We start from the raw sequence: 15343 nt of genomic DNA, 5'->3' as shown, positions 1-15343 counted from the left end.
CCCCGCCCCTCCCTTGGTTCCGTCCTGTCTGCGGCGCTCCCGCACGGGCGGGCGAGTCCAACGCGGCTTCCGCGGGGGGAGAGCCGGGGGACGGCGTTCCGCAGTCCCGCCCCCGCCTCGTCCCCGGTTCCGGCGGAACGGGCGGAGAGCCGCGGCCATGTCCGTGCGCGCCGGTTCGCGGCTGCTGCTGGCGGGAGCCCCGCGGCGACACCGGGTGCGCTCGGGACCCCCGCCCCCAATCCCCCTGCCCCACGGCACCCCCGCACCACCCCTGCCCGCTCCCCCCCCCCCACCGGGCTCTAAGCCCCGCTGGCCACAGGGCGACCTGGTGACCCCGCGGTGATCCCCGTCCCCAGGTGTCCGGGCCGGATCCCGAGCGCCTCCGGCTCTTCCAGCGGCTGCGGGCGGCGGCGGCGGAGCGGTGGGATGGGGACGGGGATGGGGCCGGGGGCGGCCGCCTCCCGCCGGGGACCCCGATCCGCATCGCGCTGCCCGGCGGGCGCCGCCTGCCCGGCCGGGCCCTGCAAACCACCCCGTTCCAGGTGGCCACGGAGCTCGGGTACGGCCCGAGGGCGTTGCCAGGCTGTCGCCAGGGTCCCCGCAGTGTCCTGTCCAAGCTGCCAGGCCCCTCGGGGTGTCCCCGCCAAGTCTGCGGTGTCCCCGTGGTGCCCCCGTGGTGCCCGCGGAGTCCCCGCGAGGTTCACTGGGGCTCCTACTGTGTCCCCGTGGTCCCCACGGGGTTTGTGGGGTCCCCGCAGTGTCCCCACGGGGTCCCTGGTGTCCCTCTAGGGCTGGCCTGGCCGAGGTGGCGCTGGTGGCCCGGGTGAACGGGACCCTCCAGGACCTGGACCGGCCGCTGGAATGTGACAGCGACTTGGAGCTGCTCGACTTCTCCACGCCCGAGGGGCGGGAGGTGAGCCCGGGGGCCTGGGGTGCCGGCCCCGCGCCCCGCTGCCCTCACAGCCCCTGTCCCCCGTGTCCCCCGTGTCCCCCGTGTCCCCAATGTCCCCCCAGGCTTTCTGGCGCTCCAGCGCCTGCGTCCTGGGGGCGGTGGCAGAGCAGTTTTTCGGGGCGACGCTTTGCAGCACCCGCGCCACCGAGGACGGCTTCTTCTGCGACGTGCACATGGGCAGCAGGTAGGGCTGGGCACGCGCGGGGTCGCGGCGTGTCCCCGGCGTGTCCCCAGCACGTCCCCGTGCCCCCAGGACAGTGCAGAGCGCGGAGCTGCCGGCGCTGGAGGAGGCCTGTGCCACGTTCGCCCGTGCCCGGCACCGCTTCGAGCGCCTCGAGGCCACCCGCCAGCAGCTGGCTGAGCTGCTCCAGGTGTGTCCCCCTCCCCAGAGTGTCCCCATCCCATCTCGGGATGCCAGCCTGGGGACGCTGGGACCCTCCAGGTTGGGATCATTAGCTGGGCTGACGCTCATCGGGGCCCAGCGTCACCCCACCTTGGCGTTACCTGTCACCGCCTCGGTCCTTTGCCCCAGCACGGTGTCACCTCCCCCCTCGGTGTCACCCCTCTAACGTCACCAAGCCCACCATCAGCCTCCTCACTGTTGTCCCTCCTCAGCACAACGCCTTCCAGCTGCAGCAGCTCGAGGAGGTGACATCCCCTACGGCCACAGTCTATAGGTGAGCCCAGGGGACGCTGGGGGTGGCCACTGGTAGGTCACCACAGCTGTCCCCACGTTCCTCTCTCCATCCCTCAGGTGCGGCCCCCTGCTCCAGCTGTGCCACGGGCCCCTCCTCCGGCACACGGGGCTGATCGGAGCCCTGCGGGTGCTCACGGTGGGTGTTGGGTGGGGGTCCCTGTGCCCAGCCCCGCCGGCATCCCCCTGTACAGCGGGTGTTGGGTGGGGGTCCCGGTGCCCGGCCCCCTGATGTCCCCCTGTACAGCGGGTGTTGGGTGGGGGTCCCGGTGCCCTGTCCCGCTGGCATCCCCCTGTACAGCGGGTGTTGGGTGGGGGTCCCGGTGCCCTGTCCCGCTGGCATCCCCCTGTACAGCAGGTGTTGGGTGGGGGTCCCTGTGCCCGGCCCCGCTGGCATCCCCCTGTACAGCAGGTGTTGGGTGGGGGTCCCGGTGCCCGGCCCCCTGATGTCCCCCTGTACAGCGGGTGTTGGGGTGGGGGTCCCTGTGCCCGGCCCCGCTGGCATCCCCCTGTACAGCGGGTGTTGGGTGGGGGTCCCTGTGCCCGGCCCCACCGGCATCCCCCTGTACAGCGGGTGTTGGGTGGGGGTCCCTGTGCCCGGCCCCGCTGGCATCCCCCTGTACAGCGGGTGTTGGGTGGGGGTCCCGGTGCCCGGCCCCCTGATGTCCCCCTGTACAGCGGGTGTTGGGTGGGGGTCCCGGTGCCCGGCCCCGCTGGCATCCCCCTGTACAGCGGGTGTTGGGTGGGGGTCCCGGTGCCCGGCCCCGCTGGCATCCCCCTGTGCAGCGGGTGTTGGGTGGGGGTCCCGGTGCCCGGCCCCGCTGGCATCCCCCTGTACAGCGGGTGTTGGGTGGGGGTCCCGGTGCCCAGCCCCGCTGGCATCCCCCTGTACAGCGGGTGTTGGGTGGGGGTCCCGGTGCCCGGCCCCCTGATGTCCCCCTGTGCCCGCAGAGCTCGGCCGTGCTGTGGGGGGGAGCTGGGGGCCAGTCACTCCAGCGTGTGGCCGCCGTGGCCTTCCCCAGCGCCCAGGACCTGGAGCAGTGGCAGCGGGCACAGGACGAGGCGGCTCAGCGGGACCACCGCCGCATCGGGAAGGTGAGCCCTGCCAAGGGGCTGGGGGGGCCCTCACGGCCACGGGGATCCCCCCCAGTAACGCCCTCCCTGCTGCAGGATCAGGAGCTCTTCTTCTTCCACAAGTTCAGCCCTGGCAGCTGCTTCTTCCTGCCCCGCGGCGCCCACGTCTACAACACCCTCGTGGAGTTCATCCGGGTACGACCCCCATCGTGTCCCTGTCGCATCACCCACACCCCGCCGCACCCCGTGCCCACCACGGCTGGGCACCGCTGTGCCCCCCACAGACCCCACTGCACCCCTCCCCTCACACCCAGACCCCTCTGCCCACCCTGCACCCCCTCTCTCACACACAGCTGCTCCCCCAGTTCCTGTCGTGCCCCGATGGCCGCAGCTCTCACCCTCCCCGTCCCTGCAGCCCCCCACGGGCGATGCTGTGGGGCTGAGCTGACGTCCTGTCCCTGTCCCCGCAGAGCGAGTACCGGGCGAGGGGCTTCAGCGAGGTGGTGACCCCCAACCTGTTCAGCCCCCGGCTCTGGGAGCTCTCGGGGCACTGGCAGCACTACAGCCCCCACATCTTCTCCGTCCCTGCCACCCCCGAGACCCTCTCCCTCAAACCCATGAACTGCCCAGCCCACTGGTGAGTCAGGTGGCCCTGGGGTGCCTGGGGGGAGACACCTGGGGGCACTGCCTGTCCGTCTGTCCGTCCGTCCCCAGCCTGATGTTCGCCCACCGGCCGCGCTCCTGGCGGGAGCTGCCCCTGCGCCTGGCGGATTTCGGGGTCCTGCACCGCAACGAGCCCCCCGGCACCCTGACGGGGCTGACGCGGGTCCGGCGCTTCCAGCAGGACGATGCCCACATTTTCTGCACGCTGGAGCAGGTGTCTGTCCCCCTGACCCCCTCCCTGTGCCCTCAGAATGTGTCACCTGCCCCCCTGACACCCCTTTCCCAGCTGGAGAGCGAGATTGATTCCTCCCTGGATTTCATCCGGACCGTTTACGCCGTCCTGGGCTTCTCCTTCCGCCTGGCCCTGGCCACCCGTCCCGACGGATTCCTGGGGGACCCTGCAGCTTGGGATCGTGCAGAGCAGGTGGGATGATGCCCCCCGTGTCGTGTGCCCCCTGCGCTGTGCCCCCTGCCCCCCTGACCCTCCCAACCCACCCCTGCAGCAGCTGGAGCAGAGCCTGCAAAATTTCGGGCAGCCCTGGGAGCTGAGTCCGGGGGACGGCGCCTTTTATGGGCCCAAGGTGAGGCGTTTTAGGCAGGGGGGGATCCCTGAAGGGGACAAACCGGGACCCTGCTGGAACCTCCCCTCCCCTGGGTTCCCAAAAGATTGATATCCGGATCCGGGATGCTCTGGGGAGGCACCACCAGTGTGGCACCATCCAGCTGGATTTCCAGATGCCCGAGAGATTCGAGCTGGAATACGCCAGGTATTGGGAGGGGGGCAGGACTGGGGATTTGTGGGAGCCAGGATTGGGCTGGAGTTCAGGATTGTTGTGGGGGGGATCAGGGTTGGGGGAGGAGGATTGGGATTGAGGAATGCCGGAATTGGGAGGGTAGAATTGGGGGCTGGGAGGGGGATCAGGATTGGGGTGGAGGGACAGAAATGGGGCTGGGAGGAGGTTGGGATTTAGGGGGGCGGACATGGGGCTGAGGAGCGTGAGGATTGGGATGGGGGAGGCGGAACTGGGGATTTGGGGGATATCAGGGCTGGGGCAAGAAGTCCCCCTGACCCCGTTTTTCCCCCCAGCCCCAGCGGGAGCCCGGCGCGGCCGGTGCTGATCCATCGGGCCGTGCTGGGCTCCGTGGAGCGCATGGTGGCCGTGCTGGCCGAGAGCTACGGCGGGCGATGGTGAGGGGGGTCCCCAAAAACACCCCACGCCTCACCCCCAGCCCTTCAGACAACCCCCAGTCCCTGGGACGCAATCCCCAGGGACACCCCCGGTTCCCAGGAATACCCCCAGTTGTCTGGGCCCCCTCATCCCCACTGTCACCCCTGTCCCGGGGTGCCCCATCTTGGGACAGACACTCCCCAGTTTTGGGTACACTCAATCCCCAAGACACTCTCTGGATCCCCGAGATACCTCCATCCTTGGGGCCCCTCCATCCTGGGGCAACCCTTGGGGCACCCCCTGCTTGTGTGTCCCCCCCGCCGTGCTCCCCAGTGTCCCCCAGTGACCCCTGGTGCCCCCCAGGCCGCTCTGGCTGTCCCCACTGCAGGCCATGGTCATCCCACAGACCCCCGAGGTCGAGGACTATGCCCGGGAGGTGAGTATGTGACCCCCCCTGTGCTCCCCCAGGACCCCCATCATGTACTCCCATCCCGTGTGACCCCCCCTCCTCAAATACCATCCTGCCATGTCCCCCCCCACCCCTGTGCCCCCCGGTGCCCCCCACTGACTCTGGGGGTGCAGGTGCAGGCGGTGCTGAGGAGGGGGGGCCTCCTGGCCGACCTGGATGGGGACCCTGGGACCACCCTGGCACGGAAGATCCGCCGGGCCCAACTCACCCACTACAACTTCCAGTTGGGTAAGGGTGGGGCGTGGCCTGCAGACCCCCAGGGCCCCCCCAGGACCCTCCTGGAGCCCCCCCAGGACTGGCTGCACACCCCCATCCACATCCTGGGTGCTGCTGGGGAGGAAAACTGAGATCATCCCCTGGGAGCCCCCCCATGAGACCCCCCTCAGGAATCTGCTGAAGCCCCTCCTGAGACCCCCCCAGGAGCTCAGTCCCCTTTGGGAATTCACCAGCACCCCCCCCGAGAGCCACTCGGGAACCCCCCAGGAGTGTTTTAGGGACCCGTCCCACCCAGGGCCCCTCTGAGACCCCCCACTCCCTTTTGGGATCTCCTTTGAATCCCCCAGGGCTGTTCTGGGACCCCCCCACCCCGAGTCCCTGCCCTGGGACCCCCTCTGGACCCCGCAGGGCGGGGGGTGCTGTGCTTGGGGGGTGCCTGTGCGGGCTGGGGGGCGCGGGGACCCCGTGCCCCCCTCCCCGACGGCCGTGCCCCCGCAGTGGTGGGGCGGCGGGAGCGGGAGCACGGCACCGTCAGCGTCCGGACCCGGGAGAACCGGCAGCTCGGGGAGCTGGGGCTGCCCCGGGTGCTGCAGCGGCTGCAGGAGCTCAGGGACGGCCGCGTCCCCGACGCCGAGCAGCGCTTCTGACCCCCCCCCCCCAAAAAACTCCACTCTTCCCGGGGGACCCCGACCTCCCCCCGCGGGAGCCCCCAGCTCAATAAACCTCTGGGGAACACGCTGGCTGTTGTGAGAGCTGAGACTGGGGCAGCTCAGGGCACCTCTGGGTGCTGGGGTGCTCGGGGAGGGGGGCAGGACCCTGGGGACCCCCCGCCCCCCCCAAAAAAAACAGCTGGAGAGCCGCACCACCGCGCTTGGATGGCCGGGGCTGGCGATTCCCGGGCTCTCGTTCCCAGGTTTCCGTTCCCACCTTCCCTCTCCCGAATTCCCTCCGGCACTTCTGGGTTCTTCCAGCCGGGATTTCCCCCCGCCCACGCGGCGGGGAAAGTGGGGGGGTTGCGCAAACCCCGAGTCACGGAGCCGCAGACGCCGTTGGGCAATCGAGGGGGGGGGACACGGGGTTTTTCCCCCCCCCCCCAGCAAACACCTGCCCGGACGGGATTTGATTATCCCGGGGGGTTGACAGGAGCCCCCCGGCCCGGGATCCCCCTGTCCATCGGTGACCAAGGCCGTGACCCTCGGGGACATGGGCTGAGTGACCCCCCCTCCTCCGGGGGTCCCTCTGTAGGCGGCCCTTCAGCCCCCCCAGCGCCGGGGGTGACTCAGTGGGCGGGGGCCCCAAAACGGGGCAAAACCCACAAAAATGTGGTTCTGACCGCTTCCCCCTGCTGTGACGCAGGGGTCGGGGGCGGGGGGGAGGGGGCTGGGGCCACCAGAGGGCGATCCGGGGCTACCAAGATGGGGACAGGACCACCAGGGTGGGGACAGGACCACCAGGGTGGGGACGGGGCCGTCGCAGTGTCCCCAGCCCGGCTGGGGTCGGGGTTGCGCCCCCGGTCCTGTTTGGGGGGTGCGGGATCCTGCACAGCCCCCGGTGCCCCCGGGGTCCCCCTCCCGGCTCTGCCGCGACGTCAGGCCGTGACTCAGCCCCGCGGGATGTGGCCCCACGCCCGACCCGGCCCTTCATAAGGCGGCGGAGCCGGCGCTGACCCTACAGCGCCCGACGCCATGGCGGCCTTCGGCCTCTTCCTCCTCCTCAGCGCCGCCGGTGAGTCCCCGCGGCCCCCACCCAGGGCCCCCCTGCACGCCTGGGCCCCCCCGAACACCTGAGGTCCCCTCCCGAACTCCTGGGTCCCTTCCCCGGACACCTGGATCCCCTTCCCGAACTCCTGGGTCCCTTCCCCGGACACCTGGATCCCCTTCCCAAACTCTGGGTCCCTTTCCCGGACACCTGGATCCCCTTCCCAAACTCTGGGACAGGAGTTTCTTCCTAAACACCTGAGATCCCTCCCAGAGATTTGGGGCCCCTTCCCGAACTCCTGGGTCCCTTCCCCGGACACCTGGATCCCCTTCCCGAACTCCTGGGTCCCTTCCCCGGACACCTGGATCCCCTTCCCGAACTCCTGGGTCCCACCTGGGCTCGTGCCCAGGTGTTTGGGACACCTCCACGGACACCTGGGCACGTCAGGGCTCCCCACCCCGGATGTCGGGGCCGCTGCCCACACACCTGGATCCCTCCCAAATGCCTGGAGGTCCCTGTCCCAAACACCTGCGTCCCTCCTGTGTCCCCTTCACCAGCACCTGGGGCTCCTCCTGCACCTCTGGGTGCCCTTCCCAAATACCTGAGCCCCCTCTCCACTGTGGGGCTCCCCTGCTCTGGAGGGGTCTCTGCTTGCTGTTCCGTGGGTGGGGGGATGCAGGGGGTGACCCTGCTGACCCCCTGCGTCCCCCGTGGGTGACAGCGGTGGCCTCGGGGCAGCTGCAGCAGGTGGTACAGGAGAGCCTGGACCTGCGGCCCCCCAACATCAGGCAAGGTGAGGGGAGAGACGGCGACACCCAGGGCTGGGGGGACCAAGGGGGACAGCCAGGGCTGGGGACAGGGGGATGCTCAGGGGTGGGGATATGGATGGAGGGGACACGGGGGGGGGGTCAGGGCTGGGGGTGGAGGGACGTGGGGACGTGGTGATGCAGGAGAAGGGGGACTTGGATGGAGGGGACACGGGTGGGACAGGATGGAGGGGACAGGGGGACAGTGAGGGTTGGGCACAGGAGTGGGACCACGATGCACACAGGGACAAGTGCAGGGAGGACACCCCCCGCCCTGTGCCCACCCGCTCCCTTCTCCAGTGCTGCAGCAGGAGCAGGACCTCGAGGTGCCCCCCGACATCCTGGTGGGGGGGTCCATGTCCCCCCCGCGCAGCCCCCCGGTCTGGGGCAGCGCCCTGGACGGCTTCCCCCCTGCCTGGCCCATGGCCGCCGCCGTCAGCCGGCACTGCCGCGACCCCCCCACGCCGCCGCCGCCGCTGCTGCTCCCCTCGACCGCCTTCGCCCACCTGCGCCGGCAGGCGGCCGCGCTGGCCGCGCTGCGGCCCCGGCTGAACGACTGCTGCCGGCACCACAGCCCGCTGCCCTGCGCCCGCCGCGCCGTGAGCTGGGGACACCGCGGGGAGAGGGGGGACACCGCGGGGATGGGGGACACCGCGGGGATGGGGACACCGCGGAGAGAGGGGACACCGCAGGGATGGGGACACCGCAGGGATGGGGACACCGCGGGGATGGGGACACTGCGGAGATAGGGGACACCGCGGGGAGGGGGACACCGCGGGGAGAGGGGACACCGCGGGGATGGGGACATCGCGGGGATGGGGACACCGCGGAGATGGGGGACACCGCGGGAAGAGGGGGGACACCGCGGGGAGGGGGACACCGCGGGGATGGGGACACCGCGGGGATGGGGACACCGCGGAGATGGGGGACACCGCGGGGAGAGGGGACACCGCGGGGATGGGGACACCGCGGGGATGGGGGACACTGCGGAGATGGGGGACACTGCGGAGATGGGGGACACCGCGGGGATGGGGACACCGCGAGGATGGGGACATCGCGGAGAGGGTGGCACCGCGGAGAGGGGGGACACCGCGGGGAGAGTGGGACACTGTGAGGGACACGGGGACATTGCGGGAGGGGAAGACACGAAAACACTGGGGCAGGTGCAACGTGGGGACAAGGCCTCGGGGGAGACAATGCCGGGAGGGGGGACGGGGACACTGTGGAGGGAGGGACACGGGGTGACACCGAGCGGGCTCTGCTCCCTCTTCCCCGCAGTGGACGGACGTGCTGGACGAGTTCTGCACGGATGAGTTCGGGGTGAAGACGCGGCAGTTCCACTGCTGCCGCCGGCACGGGGCCGCGCGGCGCCGCTGCTTCGCCCAGGAGACCCCGGCCCCCACCTGGGAGCCCGTCCCCACCTGGGACCCCAGCGTCGCCTGGGACTTGGTCACCGAGCCCCCCTTTCCTCCCGGCGAGCCCACGGCCAGCAACCTGGGCAACATCTGCGGGCTGCGGACGCTGCGCCCCGGGCCCCCCGGCCCCGGTGCCCGCTCCGGGCCCCGCGTCAGGATGCGCGTCCGGTTGGAGCGCGAGTACGGCCGCTGCTGCCGCAACGAGAGCCTGAGCTGCGCCCACAGCGCCGTGAGTGGGGACACGGGGCGGGGGGGACAAGCTGGGAGGGAGGGTCGCTGTGCTGGAGGGCTTGGGGGGCCCCAGGAGTCTGGGAGGGTCTCAGGTGTCAAAGGAGCGGGGAGGCGCAGGTATCCGGGAAAAGGACTCAGGTGTTCGGGAAAGGGAGCGAGGTGTTTGGGTTGGCACTCCGGTATCCGGGGAGGGGCCCCAGGTGTCCCGGGAATGACCCATGTGCCCGGAGCGTGACCCAGACACTCAGAGGCCGGGAAGGCTCCCAGGTATCCGGGAAGGTGACAAACGTGTCAGGGAGGGGCCCCGGCATCCGGGGAGGGGACGGAAATGTCCCGGGGATGACCAAGGTGTTCAGAGGTTGGGGGGTCCCAATGTCCGGGGGTCCCAATGTCCGGGCGCCCCCCGACCCCCAGTTCCTCCTCCGCAGTGGCTGAAGGGGCTGAATCGGTTCTGCCGGGAAGAGTCATCGGTGAAGACGGGGCAGCACCGGTGCTGCCAGCGGGGAGGTTCCCGGGCCCGGGGCCGCTGCTTCGCCGCCGCCGCCCCCCACCCCGAATACGACCGGGAGCTGCACAACGTGAGCCTGGCCCGGCCCGGCCCCGCCCTGCTGCGCTCCCTCTGCGGCCCCACACGGCTCTTCACGCAGAGGTGGGTGACCCCAAAACAGCCCCGGGGGACCCCACAGTCCCTCCTGTTGGAGGGACCCAGCTTTGCGGGACCCCTCATCCCCACCCCAGCCATCTGGGACTCTCCGTTGCTCGGGAACCCCTTTCGGGGTGGGGACGCAGCAGTCCGCTCCCCCTGCCTTAAACTCCCGTGGAGGTGACCCCCGTGTCCGTGTCCGTGTCCGCAGGCGGCCGGTGCCGGAGCTGCTGGGGGCCATGACGGCCGCGTGCTGCCCACTGCCCCCCGAGGAACGCGGCACCTGTGCCCGGGAGCAGGTGAGTGACCCCGGGGGGTCAGGGGCGCTAGGGGACCCCCACAGCCGCCCTGACCCCCGTCCCCGTTGCCCACAGCTGTCCCAGGGCATCGCCACGCTCTGTGCCACCCCCCGGGACGCCTGGCGGGACCCCCAGGGCTGCTGCTCGTGGGAGGAGCCCGAGCGGCGCCGCTGCTTCGACGACACCTACCTGAGCCAGGTGACCCTGGGGGCCGCCCTGGCGCCCCCGCCCCCCGGCCACGAGGAGTGAATCCCTCCCAGCACGAGGGAACAATAAAGATGCTGGGGTGTCACCTCTGAGTGTCCCCTTTTTTCCCTTGGGGGGACTTCCTTATGCCTCACTGTCTCCAATGTTTCAGGGGGGACTCTCCCCCGGGCCTCAGTGTCCCCCACGGGGCCCCATTCCGGGGTGTGCCGGGGCGTGGGTGGATACTGGGGTGTTTGCACTGTTGGGGTGTGTCAGGCCTGCTGTGATACCTGTGTTTGGTTTTGGGGTGTGTTGTGCTCACCCCGCTCGCCCACGCGGGGCACACACGGCCTCGTGCCCCCCGGGGGTCTCTGTGCACCTCTTCCCTGGATTCTTGTGGCCCCACAGTGTCATTGTCACTCGTGTCCCCCCTCATGGCCACAATCCCAGGAGGTCCCCAAATCCCTCATGGGACCTCAGGGTCCCCAAATCCCCCATGGTGCCCCCCCAGCCATGGCTGACAGTCGCTGGGGAGTGTCTGGGGGACTCTGATGGGGCTGGGGGCATCCTGTGGGTCCATCCACCCTTCTGTCCTTCCCTGTGTCCTGGCTAGAATCACCCCCTCCCCAGATACTCCATCCATCCATCCGTCACAAAATTCCCCAGCAGCTTCTTCTCACCCTATTCTGCCTCACAAGGGGGCTCTTTGCCCCTTTGGGAAAAGGAAGAGTTTTTCCCATCCCAGCACAAAGCAAACCAGTCCAAGCCTTATTCCCAATTTTAGTTGAAAAATAAAGTCATATCATTCTCAGCAGCCTCCACTGGGATACAGGCTGGAGGGAGAGGGATCTTCTTTCTCCATTGGGAATATTCCACCTCCACCCCAGTGCTCCTGAGGCAGAGGCTGGTGTGGAACCTGTTTCCTGAAGCATGTCTGGCTGGATTGGCCGTCACAGATCAGGCCAAGCACGGTCCATGGGAAGGCAGAATCCAGCATGGCAAAGTGTGGAAAACAAAGTTGAGGGGACTCATCCCCCATTTCCTGCAGGTGAAGAGGGGGGTCTCCCTCCTTCCCAGGGGAAATTTCTCACGGAGACAAAGAATTCCCCCTGGGAGCACCGTCATCTTTGAGACTGGGAGGGAAGAGGCCAAGCTGGAGGGCAGGGCAGTGGGTAGGGAAGGGCTGGGCGGGCTCGTCACATCTTGGGGAAGCTGGCCAGGTTGGCCACACCACAGGCGTTGTTCATGTTGCGGGCAAGGAGGACGTAGCCCTTGTTGCCCCATTCCTCGCCCCAGCTGGAGGGTGGAAAAGCAGAGCCTGAGCCTCTGGAAGAACCCCAGCCACCTGCAATTCCCAAGCCATCCCAAGCCCTGTACCTGTTCTTGATGATCCAGTGCTTGGTGCCCTTCTGTGCCCCGTAGCCCACGGCCAGCACGGCGTGGTTGATGTTCTCGGCGTTGCAGCTCTCGTCGTAGTACACGCCTTGGGGACACAGCCGGTGTCACCGGGCGTGCCTCAGGTCCCCGAGCAGCCCCACGACCCCCGATCTCCCACCAGCCCCTCACCCCGGCTGTAGAACTGGAAGGAGGGCAGGCTGGCGTCGATGCCCACGGAGATGGGACCAATCCGGGCCACCGCCCTCTTCAAAGCCTTCTCATTGCCTTCGGGAATCTCGCGGTAGCCGCGGCACTTGGCCGCCTTCCCGGTGGGGCTGTACATGCAGCTCTCGTCCTGCGTGGGGCCGGGAAGGTCGGCGTGAGATGGGGATGGGAGGGATGGAGGGGGATTTGGGGCTGTCCCCCCTCACACCTGGCCGATGTAGGGATAGGAGTCCTCGGAGTCGATGCCGCGGTTCTGCCGGACGTACTCGAAGGCGTTGGTCATGTACCCGCCCCCGCAGCCGTCGTTGTTGGCCACGCAGTCCACCAGGTTTTGGGGGCTGAGGGACAGCAGTTTCCCTGTTTTCCTCTTCAGCTGCCCCTCCAGGGCACCCACCGAGCTGAAAGCCCAGCACGAACCGCACTGGCCCTGTGGGGACACAACGGGTGACACCGGGGTGACACCGGGGTGACACCCTGCTCCAGACACACCTGTCTTACCTGGTTCTTGACAGGGGTCACGTAGCCTTTCTTGCGCCAGTCCATGGCAGCCGGGGCTCTCTCGGTCCAGTCGGGGACAAAGAGCGTCTCGTTGTGGCGTTGGTGACCACGGGGCACCTTCAGCCCGGTCATTGTCCTCACCACCTCCTCGCTGGTCTGGGGAAGGAGCCCCAGTGGGTGAGCGGGTGGGTGGGAGCACCCACAGGTGCTCAGCCCCGCTCTCTCCCCTGCCAGGGACACCCACCATGTCACCCAGGTGGTTCATGGACAGCTCGAAGGTGTGGACGCCCAGGGAATGCTCCAGGTTGTGGGTGTTGATGTATTTGAGGTTCTTCTCCCAAATCAGCCTCCGTGTCACCTCGTCCGCCTGCACCAGGGGCGAGATGGTGCTGGGACAGGGGTCCTGCCTGTGCCCCCCGCCCTCGGGACATCCTTGTGCCCCAGCACCCCACCCTGGGGATGTCACCGGGGGTCCCAAGCACCAGACCCCCCCGTACCTGGCCATTGTACTGCTTGCGGTGGGTTTTTTTCCACAGCTCCCACTGCGCGTCCAGTTCCCGCTCCGGGTGCAACTGGGCCAGCGCCGCAGGGACCAGCAGGGCCAGCAGCATGGGCCACCACATCCTGGGGACCAGCTGAACACTGGGGACAGGGCACCGACTGAGCCAGGGGGCCCGGGTGGGGGCAGGACCCTGTGCCCACCCTCCTGTGGGACGAGGACCTCCTGCACACCCTGATTTGGGGCCAGGACCCCTTGCGCACCCTGATCTGGGGCTGGGACCCCCTGCCAACCCTGGCTGGGGACTGGGACCCCTTCCTCCCTCGATCTGGGGCCAGGACACCCCCGCGGGCAGGGCTGGCCGGGCGCCGGCATCACATGAGCCGGGACAGCTGGTTCCCGTTACCGCTCCGGCAGCCCGAAGCCAGGGGGAAGATTTGGGATGCAGAGGGTGCAGGAGGGGGAAAATCCCAGCCATCCTGCCCCTGCCTGGCTTCACCCAGCGCCCCCCAGCCCCCCGCGGCAGAGCAGAACCTGGGCACTTCCCCAAGCCGGGGATCCCCAGCGCGGCTCGACGTTAAGTGCCTCAGTTTCCCTTTTTGTGCCTCCGAGGGTCCCACATGGGAGCCGATTCCCTCTCATTCCCCACTGGGATCCATTTCCCTGGGGAAAAAGCCACCCAGCGCCCCCCCTGGGGGACCCCTGCCCGCCGCTTACCCAGCACGGAGCCGTCGGTGGGAGCGCCGGGACGGGGCCTGCGGGAGCCGCGGCCGCTGCGCTTTTATGCTGCTGGATTGAGGAAGTTTGGAGGCAGCCGGAAAATTTTGGCAAGCATCGGGTTTGGATGGGAAGGAGGGAAGGAGGGGGGACGCGGGGGCTGCCCCCGGCTTCACGTGATGCTGCGGGACGAGCTGAGTCAGCCCCGGCGCGGGGCTGGTGGCGGGTCCTGCCAGGGACGATCTCCTGTCCCTGGGACGTTCTCCTGTCCCGGGAGGTTCTCCTGTCCCTGGGACGTTCTCCTGTCCCTGGGACGTTCGCCTGTCCCTGGGATGTTCTCCTGTCCCTGGGACGTTCTCCTGTCCCTGGGGACATCCTCCTGTCCCTGGGACGTTCTCCTGTCCCGGGAGGTTCTCCTGTCCCTGGGACGTTCTCCTGTCCCTGGGGACATCCTCCTGTCCCTGGGACGTTCTCCTGTCCCTGGGACATCCTCCTGTCCCTGGGATGTTCTCCTGTCCCTGGGACGTTCTCCTGTCCCTGGGATGTTCTCCTGTCCCAGCATTCTGCCCTGGGGACATCCTCCTGTCCCTGGGACGTTCTCCTGTCCCTGGGATGTTCTCCTGTCCCTGGGATGTTCTCCTGTCCCTAGGATGTTCTCCTCTCCCAGCATTCTGCCCTGGGGACATCCTCATGTCCCTGGGATGTTCTCCTGTCCCTGGGATGTTCTCCTGTCCCAGCATTCTGCCCTGGGGACATCCTCATGTCCATGGGATGTTCTCCTGTCCCTGGGACGTTCTCCTGTCCCTAGGATGTTCTCCTGTCCCAGCATTCTGCCCTGGGGACATCCTCATGTCCCTGGGATGTTCTCCTGTCCCTGGGATGTTCTCCTGTCCCAGCATTCTGCCCTGGGGACATCCTCATGTCCATGGGATGTTCTCCTGTCCCTGGGATGTTCTCCTCTCCCAGCATTCTGCCCTGGGGACATCCTCATGTCCATGGGATGTTCTCCTGTCCCTGGGATGTTCTCCTGTCCCTGGGACGTTCTCCTGTCCCTGGGACATCCTCCTGTTCCTGGGACGTTCTCCTGTCCCTAGGATGTTCTCCTGTCCCAGCATTCTGCCCTGGGGACACCTTCCTGTCCCTGGGATGTTCTCCTGTCCCTGGGATGTTCTCCTGTCCCAGCATTCTGCCCTGGGGACACCCTCCTGTCCCAAGGATCCTGGCCCCAGGGACACCCTCTTGTCCTGGCATCCCACCCTGGGGACATTCTGCTGCCCTGGGGAACACCCACCTTGTCCCCAGGTCCTCCCCGTGGCCGAATCGGATGGAGCTGAACACCCACTTCCTTCAGGAGCAGCCGGACACGGGGACATCCTGTGACAGCAGGAACGGAGAACAGGACCCCACTTCTGTCCCCCGTACAGTTTGGGGGTCCCTGGCCGGGGGAGGTGGGGCCGGACGGTGCTTTCTGCAGTGACTGTCACCTGGTCACGCGGCTCCAGAGCCATCCCG

At 68.5% G+C, this 15343-nt stretch overlaps 3 protein-coding genes across 3 annotated transcripts; 2 read left to right on the top strand and 1 right to left on the bottom strand.

Moving 5' to 3' along the window:
* Nucleotides 1-120: 120 nt before the first annotated feature.
* Nucleotides 121-5926, top strand: TARS2 (threonyl-tRNA synthetase 2, mitochondrial). The gene is made up of 18 exons (XM_068174940.1): nucleotides 121-214; nucleotides 357-559; nucleotides 790-913; nucleotides 1015-1136; nucleotides 1206-1323; nucleotides 1568-1629; nucleotides 1707-1785; nucleotides 2598-2741; nucleotides 2817-2915; nucleotides 3191-3357; nucleotides 3435-3597; nucleotides 3670-3807; nucleotides 3887-3964; nucleotides 4050-4150; nucleotides 4471-4572; nucleotides 4916-4988; nucleotides 5135-5249; nucleotides 5736-5926. Exons 1-18 carry the CDS (start codon nucleotides 158-160, stop codon nucleotides 5882-5884), a joined length of 2094 nt encoding a protein of 697 aa, XP_068031041.1. The 5' UTR covers nucleotides 121-157; the 3' UTR covers nucleotides 5885-5926.
* Nucleotides 5927-6824: 898 nt separating this feature from the next.
* On the top strand, nucleotides 6825-10636 carry ECM1 (extracellular matrix protein 1). Its single transcript, XM_068174968.1, has 7 exons — nucleotides 6825-6962; nucleotides 7657-7728; nucleotides 8042-8340; nucleotides 9020-9385; nucleotides 9816-10036; nucleotides 10242-10329; nucleotides 10405-10636. The coding sequence occupies exons 1-7, from the start codon at nucleotides 6923-6925 to the stop codon at nucleotides 10576-10578; spliced, it is 1260 nt and encodes a 419-aa protein (XP_068031069.1). The 5' UTR covers nucleotides 6825-6922; the 3' UTR covers nucleotides 10579-10636.
* Nucleotides 10637-11281: 645 nt separating this feature from the next.
* Nucleotides 11282-13957, bottom strand: CTSK (cathepsin K). Its single transcript, XM_068174949.1, has 8 exons — nucleotides 13832-13957; nucleotides 13113-13257; nucleotides 12860-12982; nucleotides 12616-12771; nucleotides 12326-12544; nucleotides 12082-12247; nucleotides 11893-11998; nucleotides 11282-11811 (listed from the first exon to the last, which is right to left on the bottom strand). The coding sequence occupies exons 2-8, from the start codon at nucleotides 13236-13238 to the stop codon at nucleotides 11712-11714; spliced, it is 996 nt and encodes a 331-aa protein (XP_068031050.1). The 5' UTR covers nucleotides 13239-13257; nucleotides 13832-13957; the 3' UTR covers nucleotides 11282-11711.
* Between the last annotated feature and the right edge of the window lie 1386 nt (nucleotides 13958-15343).

This window comes from Anomalospiza imberbis, chromosome 29, assembly GCF_031753505.1.
Source record: "Anomalospiza imberbis isolate Cuckoo-Finch-1a 21T00152 chromosome 29, ASM3175350v1, whole genome shotgun sequence".
Lineage (NCBI taxonomy): Eukaryota > Metazoa > Chordata > Aves > Passeriformes > Viduidae > Anomalospiza > Anomalospiza imberbis.
This window is presented reverse-complemented; position numbering and strand designations above follow the sequence as displayed.